The following is a 10,367-nucleotide window of genomic DNA, read 5'->3' as shown; positions in this document are numbered from 1 at the left end:
TTATCTAATGTGCAGGAATTACCAAATTTAGTAAATGTGTGAGTAACTAAGACAGCTAAGTAACTTTAGACTTAGAACATTTAGACTGCTGGTTGTCTGTGATTGAACTATTATGAAAACATTACCATTCTTTTTATGTAAATATATTCTTGTTTACATCATAATGATATCCTCACGTTTCGTCGTTAGACTTTTTGCTAGGCTTTATGTGGGTTGCCTGTCTTAAAACACATTAAAAACACCACATAGAAAAACAACATTAAAACAGGGGATCTTAAAGGTTATTTGCATGGTTAAAGGTTTTCTTTCCCACTGTGAAGCTACAAAATCAAGATTAGAAAGTACATCACATTTATAAAACAAAAGTTGGTGACTACTGATACTGTAGGTCAGGGTTAGGCAACTTCAGTCTTAGTCTTCACTGTCCCGAAAAGTTTAGCTCAAACCTTAATCAAACATCTGCACAAGCTAATCAAGGTCTTCAGGATTACTAGAAAGCTACATCTAAACCCTGCAGGACAATGGATCTTCAGGACTGAAGTTGCCCATCCCTGTTCTGCACACCGGAACAAATGTGTTATGGATGATGATCACAAAAAACGAAAGAAAAAAGTTTGACTTTTTTTGACAACGGATTTTTATTTAGCAAGCTAGCATAATATCACTGAGGAATAAGGCATTTAGAATGTTTACATCGGCTACTAAAGTAGAAAAGCGTCATTACATCACTACAGGGGTTCCATCAGCATGTGCAGAGAGAACTTTACAATCATACCATGCCGAACCGAACAGGAACCTAACATCACATTTCTCAGAACCCGATAGTGGAAAAGCACTTAATGTGTTAAAAGCTCTATTTGGTCTATTAGGTTGAATCACAAAATTTTACTTGTGAATTATAGCAAACTAAAAAAGCAGGATAGAGAGGTTGAGTGAATGTGGTGTGGACTCTGTGAATGAGGGTCATTGTGTCAGAGACGCTGTAGAAGGACAGAGTTCCTGCACTGTGATCCACATACACTCCTATTCTACAGGAGATGGAGACTTCAGGGAATTCAGTCAGTGAGTAATTGTGACCGAATGAGAATCCGGATTCAGAGCAGATCAAACACCAGGATTTATCATTACAACCAAACTCACACTCATCTCCCCATGCCTTCCTTTTGATGCTCTTATATGACATTGTTATATCCACTATACCAGCCCACTCAACCTCCCAGTAACTGCGTCCACACACACTCTCTCGACAAAACACCTGACACAAATGAGTGAATCTGTCTGGATGATCAGGATACCGCTGGACCTTCTTCAAGTTAGTAACCGTTCTGTTCAACTCAGAGAGCCTGAGGTATTTATGGGCTGAATTTGAATCCAGAGTGAACCGTTGGTAATCTGAAAAGCAAACACATTTCAATCAGTAAATCTGAATGACTCAATAAACTTGTTCTTCATGTTGTCAATAATGCAATATGATATGTTATCATGGCTATCAAAATCCAGTGTTCTGTATTTTGCGTACGTGAGTTTTTGTTGTAGATGGCTATTGTAGATGGCTATAAAAAAATAAAAATTGTGTACTGTGCTACTTAATTGAGATTTCTTACAGCTCTTACAGGTTGTTGGCCTTGTTTGTTTCGTTGCTTCTATTGCTCTCCCCTTTTTTGTAAGTTGCTTTGGATAAAAGCGTCTGCTAAATGATTAAATGTAAATGTAAATATGCAATCCAATCAAGACTAAACTTAAACACCTTTTTCATTTGTTATAACTGGGTTAACCTAAATATTATTTTACTATATTTTAGACTTGGATTGTATTGTCTGTAAAAAAAAAAACATTTGAATCTTTAGCAAGTGTACAATATTTAAAATGTATTTCAGATATTTATCCAGAAAGATTGTTGTTTTTAAAATTCGTTTTGATAAAACCTGTTTTGTCTGTCTCTCTGTCCTCTTTCTGTGTGTGTGCTCATGTTTACTGGGGGGGAAATAAAAACTTACATTGTAGGAACTCCTCCCTGCTCTTGTATTCAGGAGTAGGAATCACCTCGATGTATCTCACTGTGGAAACCATCAGAGAACTTCAATGCTAAAATATTTCATTTCCATCATGTATTATAATGGATTGTGTTGTGGGATTATGTTGTTTTTAGGATGTTCATTATATTAACATTTCTTAGAGTAAATGAGTGTTTCAATACTTTACCTATTCTACACAAGTTTTCTTTCTCTTCTTTAAAAGCACGCTGCAGTTTTCCTTCCAACTGAGAGGCAAAAGTTCTTAAATCATCAAAAGAGAGACGAGAACTGACAGTGAGGCTGAGTGAGTCTGTAGATGCAGAAGGGTCAGAGAGAGACTGGAAACTCTACAGAGACACAAAGACAAACAGCAGGAAAATCAGATTCCGACTGCCTTACTAAACACAACATACTATTTGTCAGATCTCTGTTACCTGAAGGAAATGGATGTGATCGTCTGTGTGTGGAAGCTGCTCCAGCTCAGCGTCTCTTCTCCTCAGATCATCAATCTCCTGCTCCAATTGCTTCAGTCGTTCTTCAGCTTGACTTAAAAGAACCTTTTCCTGATCTCTGATCAGCTGCGTCACCTCAGAGCAGCTTCTCTCAATGGAGCGGATCAGCTCAGTAAAGATCCTCTCACTGTCCGTCACTGCTGCCTGTGCAGAGCGCTGTTAGGACACACACAGAGAGAGACGCATTAGAGTCAGTCCATTCTCTCAGCTCTTACTGGTCCCTCACACAGCCTGTTCCCCTCAGTGGGCTTCAGTGGGACTGAAAGAGCTCCAGCACTGGCTCCTCACGGACTGATTGAGTCCTAACTGAGTCTGAAACAGCTCTTCAGTTGTTATTCTGCTCAAAACTCACCTTGTGAGACTCCACAGCCTCTCTCAGCTCCTCAATCTCCTTCTGTCTCTCCTGGATTCTCTGGCGGAAATGTTTTTGGGTCCCTTCCAAGAGTTTCTGTAGGACAAACAAATTACTGTAACACTGTGTCTGACTGTGTGAACATGTGAGATGTAATTTATAATTTAGATAATTTTTAAATCTATTTCATATTTATCCATTCATATATCAACTACACTGATATCTGCACTGCAAACAAAGGTAGATTATTGCAATGGCAACGTTTGTGGGGGAAAGAGAAGAAGTAAGTTTGCTCTTGTTTCATACCTGTTTCTCTGTCCTCTCTTCATCAGGTGATACAGTATCATGGGTTTTGTGTTCGTTCGCCATACACAGCATGCAGACACAGATCTGGTCAGTCCGACAGTACATCTCCAGCAATCTGTCATGCTGAGGGCAGATCATCTCCTGCAGTCGCCCAATGGCATCAGTCACTTTATGTCGCTTTCTTGAGTGAAATTCTTCATGACGTTCAAAATGAGTCTGACAGTACGACTCCAGACACACCAGACAGGACTTGATGGCTTTGTTCTTGTCCCCAGTACAGACGTCACACTCCACATCTCCAGGTTCACCAAAATAGTGATCAAGTTGAGGGGTTTGTTGTTTTCTCTTCCTCAGATTCTCCACCACTTCAGCCAGCATGGTGTTTTTACCTAAAACAGGTCTTGGAGTGAAGGTCTGTCTGCACTGAGGACAGCTGTAGACTCCCTTCTGATCATTCAGATCCCAGCAGCCTGTAATACAGCTCATACAGTAACTGTGTCCACAGGGAATGGTCACTGGATCCTTAAGGAGATCCAGACAGACTGAGCAGTTGAACTGGCCTTGAGCCACTGAAATACTGGATTCTGCCATTTTATTGCGTCACATGCGCTCATAGACAAAGATAAGCCTACAGCAGCCGAAAGACTAATACGTTTGCTGAACTGGAGAGTATAAGTATTCTGTGTTTGAGAAACGCATATTCCTGATCGAATGTAAACAACAGTCTTCTTCTTTTGTTTTATGGCGGGCACCAGCTCTAGACGCATTTCCGCCACAGGCGTATACACATCTATGATTTCCGCCACCTACAGGGAAGGAGTGTAAATTCCAGAAAAAGAAAAAAAAGACAAATACCGGTAAATCCTTCTAATCAAATATGTATCGCAAATATTTTAATAAAATATATCATACACCCGTTTATGTGCATTCTGAAATACGAATGATGTTTAATGTTATGTTAAAGTTATTACATTAAATTGCATATCTCTTAATTGTTCGACAAGCTGTTTTCTCTCTAATGTATTAGGCACATGCTCAACAACTTCCACAGCAAATATAGCCTACAGCAATCATTTTCCCCCTATATATGATTAGTTGGTGTCTTCTTTACAGAGCATGGATATTAGGCTACTTATTTCGTCAATGAAATTTTGACAGCTTTTTCAGATTTCACAACAGAGAATACAGAAGTCACACACACACACGCGCGCGCGCGCGTCTGGTTCACTATCTTTGTGGAGACTCTCCACAGAGGTAAAGGTTTTTAAACAGTACAAACTGTACATTCTATCCCCCTACACTGCCCCTGCCCCTTAACCTACCCACCACAAGAAACATTCTGCATTTTTACTTTCTCAGAAAAAATTCATCCTGTATGATTTATAAGCCTTCTGAAAAGTGGGGACAGCTGGCGGTCCCCGCAATGTAGGTGATCTCAGGTTTTACTATCCTTTTTTCTTCTTCTTTTTTTAAATGATTTATTTCTTGCTTTTTGAACATTTTACAAACATGACGAAAAATGTTTCCCCCATTCATTGATATTGATGGCTACGGTACAGATGATAAAATAAAACAAACCACAAAAAAATAAAATAAATAAAAATAAATAAATAAATAATAAAAATACATTATATTTATAATAAGGTGCTCGTGAATGTACACATGCAAGTGCACATAACCTACATTTAAACATCCATCCCAATACACAATAAATGTTACAAAGGGTCACAAACTAATCAGCCAATATCAAGGGGGGTTGATGAACCCGATTACGGTTACCCAGAGTTAAGAATTACCCTGGACTCTAGTCTATAATAGCCTAAGTGTTCATTATAAGGTATACTGGTTTAAAAGCTTTTACAAAACCTTCATAGTAGAAAGAGTTTACTCTTTTACTCAATAGTAAAAAGCAAAACAAAAAAATAAACAAACAAATGGTTGAATAACCGATTACAAAGCGACAGTGGCAAGGCTGCATTCTGCACTGAAGAGCAATGCAATCATAGCTCCAAAGGTCACCATAAACATACATTGCATGAAAAAACAGCACTAAAGCAGAAGGCTCTATTTTCTTTTCTGTTTTTAATCTCACTACTGTCTAGAAGAAACATTAAGATTATTTTGTATTTTTACCTCAAAGGTTTATTTGTGAGACAAAGAAAACTAAACCACACATTGTCCTCCATTTGAGTGTTTTGGCATGTATTTTTCTGCAGGGTGCGTGGGTAGTGGTCCAGGACAAGGTCAGGCTTATTGGGGTGTATTTGCACTTGTCTTGACAAACACACCATCATTTATTACCAGAAAATATAACAAACAGAAAAAGGCTAACAAACCGGGGTGAAAGTCCCCTCGTGTACTGTATTAAAACATCTCCGTCTAAGCATTTGTCTGTCAGAAGACATCAGCATTCGTTGTGTATCGTGTATCACATTCATTGACGCAGCCATGCTTATGAGCACAGTATGGAGCGCCTTCGGCTCAGTAGTGGGTATGTTTTATGCTGGGATGCAGGTCATGGTGCCAGGTCTTCCCCCAGCCCCTCTTTCCACTTCTGTTTTTAAATCTGATAAGGTAAGAGGATTTAATGTAAATATCTTTAATTCGTATGCTTCTTGTACTGTATAATGAATTCATAACCTTGAAGATTCTTTTCTAAGCTGAACAAAATCTGGTAAATATTGTGCCGTTTGTCTCACAGGCCTTTTAGATAGACAGAAAAAAGTTTAGTTGCACATAAAATGTCTATATGAATTGTGCAAATTGTGTGTGTTGAACACTGCACAAACTTTAAATAGTAACTATTTAAAACAGTTCTATTAATTAAAATAAAGCAGAAATAAAATATTGATAATTTAGAATCTAATAAATTGAATAAAATAAAACATTGACAATTCACAATCTAATAAATTAAACCTTAATAGCAATATTTTAAAAAGCACATAACAAAATGACTAAACATTAAACTAAAATTAACATGAAAACATAAAAGCCGCATTCGCAACAAACTGATGCACTGTGTATCCCGACAGCTTTCTATCAGAACCAGCATTAACTTCTTGAGCAATTTGAGCTCCAGAAGCTCGTCTGTTTGATCGGACAACACGGGACAGCCTTCACTCCCCACGTGTATCAATGAGCCTTTGCCGCCCATAACCCACCACTGTTCTTTCCTTGGTGCACTTTTGATAGATGACCACTGCAGACTGGGACCAGCCCACAAGAGCTGCAGTTTTGGAGATGCTCTGACCCAGTCGTCTAGCTATCAAAATTTGTCCCTTATCAAACTTGCTCAAATCCTTACGCCTACCCATTTCTCCTGCTTCTAACACATCAACTTTGAGGACAAAATGTTCACTTGCTGCCTAATATATCCCACACACTAACAGGTGCCGTGATGAAGAGATAATCAGGGTTATGCATAATGGTATGCCTGATTTAGATCACATATAGCTTACTTCTTGTCCCAATATTTAATAAAATATTTATTTTAAAAACTCCTGTGCAGTATATGGGCTCTTGGCATTTTGTGGCAGCAGCTGTATGGGATGAAGACGATCTCAAGTCCTTCCTGACCACCGACAGCTCTATGCTTCACATTCAGAGAGGCGATGACGACACCCTGACCGTGACTGAATCCGCTCGAGTGTAAGTGGAAAACGACAACACACACACACACGTTTGTTTTTGTGACGCATGGGGACATTCCATAGGCGTAATGGTTTTTATACCGTACAAACCGTATTTTCTATCCCCCTACACTGCCCCTGCCCCTAAACCCATCACAGGAAACATTCTGCATTTTTACTTTCTAAAAAAACCTCATCCTGTATGATTTATAAGCATTTTGAAAAGTGGGGACAATGTCTTCATATTTCACCCTCTCCTTGTAATACCTATGTCATACCCATGTCATTATACACGTGTCCTCATATGTCACAAAAACATGCCCCCCCCCACACACACACACACCTTTTACTTTTAGAGTGTGTTAAAACTACTATTTTTATCATCACAGTGGAGATCAGTGTCAAAAAAGCACTTGGAGCTACTCTACTTGGTTTGTGACGGACCCTTTCCTGTTCAGAAGTGGTAAGAATGGGTGTATAATCTGATCAGACTGAAACTATAATTCAGCATCTATTATTCATGTTTAACATTAACATAAAGGGTTAATGCACAAACTCATGGAACTTTGTAACTATTTTGCATCTAATTTGTATAAATTTATGCGATCCGCTTCTGCCCCTTACTGGCAGTAATATTAGCAGAGGTCATGACCTTTGTGTTCATTCTTATCTGTTTTCTAGAGATCTTGCAGTAGCCTATATTTATATAAAATCGCCACCTCATAAAATGGTTACGTTTTACCATGAGATTGGGTTGATTCATATCAAGCAATTCCCTACCCAGAGATCATTTTACAATGTTAATTTAGTTATTTTAACTTCCACATGATATCATTTCCCTTTGTCACTGTATGAGCAGATTACGATACCATTGCACTGGTCTGGGATGGCAGCTTCGTAAACTGCTCTTCATGCATCGTAATCCTGTTTGCGGATGAAGAAGAGGAAATTAGTGCTATGTTATTCGGTCAGTATCATCTTTGATCATTGTATCCTTCCACCTTCCATCCAATCAGAGAAACATGTTAAACTGGACAGCAAGGAAAACAAAATGCACACACATTTAATTGATCGGAAGCCATTAAGTGTGTTCTCTAATACTGTAGCTTATGTGTGTTGCATGTGCAGTCACCAATGCAACACAACACTTTTATTCATTCTCTCGGTCTGTCTGTCTTCCACTGCAGCTCGTGATGAAAAAACACCAGATGAAGTGATTCAGAACTTTAAGTCAAAAATGGAGGATGTATATATGGAAGATTTCTATAAGGCACCTCTGCAAAAAGGTTGGCTAAAGTTTTTGTCTAACACGTTTCATTCTTGATCATGTAACTTAAGTATTGCAAAACAAAGGCCGGCAATATGAAGGAATTATGAGCATGTAGTTCAGTTCATGTAAAACTTATGTATATTTTATTTCAGGCTACTGTAAACTTGAGGCAGCTTAAAACACAGGGGTAAGTACAAACATTGTTTCTAAACTTTTCACTGAAAATTATAAATTGTATTTATTTCGTACAATTTCTCACTCCTTAAGGTCGCACGCAGCTGCAGAGATCTTCATTGTCCAGATCTACAAATGACTGCCTTGATGGAAATTAGGATCCACTGTTACTTGTTTAGTGACTGATCCAGTAACTGCATTTTCTGATTTAAATAAACCAAAATAAAGCAAATCAATATGTCAATGAAACAGTTTGTTTTGAGTTTGTACAAAAAAAAAGAAGAAACAAACAAAAAAAAATATTATAAAATTCATGTCCTAGATTCATGAGACGAAAAACAGATATTTCACAGCTACAGGTCCCTTAAGAGTCTGCAGAGGCACTAAATTTATATTAAACTCACTAAGCCCACAAGAGAATATAATGAAATATATCAAATGTTGAATGCTGTATGTAGCGTTTTGGCATCTGGGTTGCCAGATCGGCTCGTTACCTCAGCTGCAGCTACAAACGTTCCTGCTGGATCCTGCAGCCAATCTGGCAACCTCGAGTCAGAGGGAGGGGGAGAGGGGATACACCGCTCTACAGTCATTTGAACGTGATTACAGTATACCAGTTTAGGCCACAATCTTACATACACTTCCTTTAACTAACAGATGGGAAAAAAACATTAGAATTAACAACAGGAAACCCCTAATTAGTGATGTAAATTGATGAAAGAAATAAACAAAAACTATCGCATATATAAAACTTTATTGATAAAAATGGGTAATATATTTTTTTTCTCAAAATACACTGTAAAACTATTAACCTTAATAAACACGTTTTAAGGCCCCAAAACACCTTTATTACTTATATCGAATTATATTTGTGCAAATTATACAAATGCATTTCCTTTTAAGATTATATTTTACAGTGTATGCATGAAACGCATTAAATTCACATTTTACTTTCACATGCAGTGGAATAATACATACTAACTAAAGTTTTTACTATTATCAGTAATCTTCAGTTTTCTCATGACAGATTGTTAATGCAGTTACAGGTTCACTGCAGTCATCAAAGCTCAAAGGCAGGGAAATAATTCAATTTTTAATATAATAATTTGACTGAATTCTGTAACTGAGCACTGATCAGTGAACACATGATGAGGCTGGTTTAGTACAAACTATCTGTTACACAGTAGAAGATGCATTTCTTGCACTTCAAGCTTAATTTGGCATGCTTTGGCATGAACTTACATCCAAACATAATTTGCCAATGGTTTAAAGTCATCGAATTGGAATCACCTTGCCTTTTAACTCTGTACCCAGTGACTTATTTATTAAATAATTTGCAAAGCAATAATAAATAGTTTTTTTTTTAAACACACAAACAAAAATACACAAACTTTTTTCCTTTTCTTATTTTTTCAACATTTTATACGTTGAATTTTTTTATATAACATGTTATATCTCTTATGGGATATAAATCATGAATTGCTTATCTTCCTGATCTAACTGATAGTTGTAATAATAATAATGCTAATTACTATTATTACAAATATAGCTGCAAGCAGCAATTACAGGACCAGGCACAGCGGCAAAAACATAATTGAAATGTTATGTAAATCTGACTGGACAGAATTTTTGGTGAGGAGTTTCTGACTTTTAAAGTCAGGCATTTTAAAGTCCATAAATAGAATAACTCATACTTTTCACCAACAGGTGGATTTTAATATGTGATTGCCACCATATTAAAACCACACTACGACCTCAAATCCTTTTTAGCATCTTCACCTTTGAACCTTTTGTGCTTGGCCCTTAATAATGATACATATAAAGAATACTTTACAGTAAATATTGACTATTTTATAAAGCAATATTCATTTAGTCCTGCACCCAAATGTTTCTTTGCTCGTGGGCACTACAAAAACATTTATACAAACACTGAAGACAATACAATTCATTTAAACACATTAGATATCTATTAGCAATCAGATAAATGCATTTGAATGATTCACTTATTCACCTTGGCTTGGTCTCAAACATGTTTGCGTTCAGATTTTTAGGCATAAACCTCTAAAGCTGAAATGCTCATTTGAATGCTTTATTTTATCCTTTGCTTGT

The 10,367-nt window shown here is 37.3% G+C and overlaps 2 protein-coding genes across 2 annotated transcripts; one reads left to right on the top strand and one right to left on the bottom strand.

Moving 5' to 3' along the window:
• Positions 1-129: 129 nt before the first annotated feature.
• Positions 130-3,937, bottom strand: LOC137089073 (E3 ubiquitin/ISG15 ligase TRIM25-like). The gene is made up of 6 exons (XM_067452527.1): positions 3,186-3,937; positions 2,880-2,975; positions 2,450-2,683; positions 2,203-2,362; positions 1,998-2,057; positions 130-1,392 (listed from the first exon to the last, which is right to left on the bottom strand). Exons 1-6 carry the CDS (start codon positions 3,774-3,776, stop codon positions 866-868), a joined length of 1,668 nt encoding a protein of 555 aa, XP_067308628.1. The 5' UTR covers positions 3,777-3,937; the 3' UTR covers positions 130-865.
• A 1,637-nt stretch (positions 3,938-5,574) lies between these two features.
• Positions 5,575-8,507, top strand: apom (apolipoprotein M). Its single transcript, XM_067452526.1, has 7 exons — positions 5,575-5,759; positions 6,694-6,833; positions 7,204-7,277; positions 7,674-7,781; positions 8,002-8,100; positions 8,237-8,271; positions 8,352-8,507. The coding sequence occupies exons 1-6, from the start codon at positions 5,634-5,636 to the stop codon at positions 8,260-8,262; spliced, it is 573 nt and encodes a 190-aa protein (XP_067308627.1). The 5' UTR covers positions 5,575-5,633; the 3' UTR covers positions 8,263-8,271; positions 8,352-8,507.
• Positions 8,508-10,367: the final 1,860 nt, after the last annotated feature.

The sequence above is a fragment of the Pseudorasbora parva genome, chromosome 9 (assembly GCF_024679245.1).
Source record: "Pseudorasbora parva isolate DD20220531a chromosome 9, ASM2467924v1, whole genome shotgun sequence".
Classification (NCBI taxonomy): Eukaryota; Metazoa; Chordata; class Actinopteri; order Cypriniformes; family Gobionidae; genus Pseudorasbora; species Pseudorasbora parva.
The sequence above is the reverse complement of the archived record's forward strand: the minus strand, read 5'-3'. Positions and strand labels throughout refer to the sequence as shown.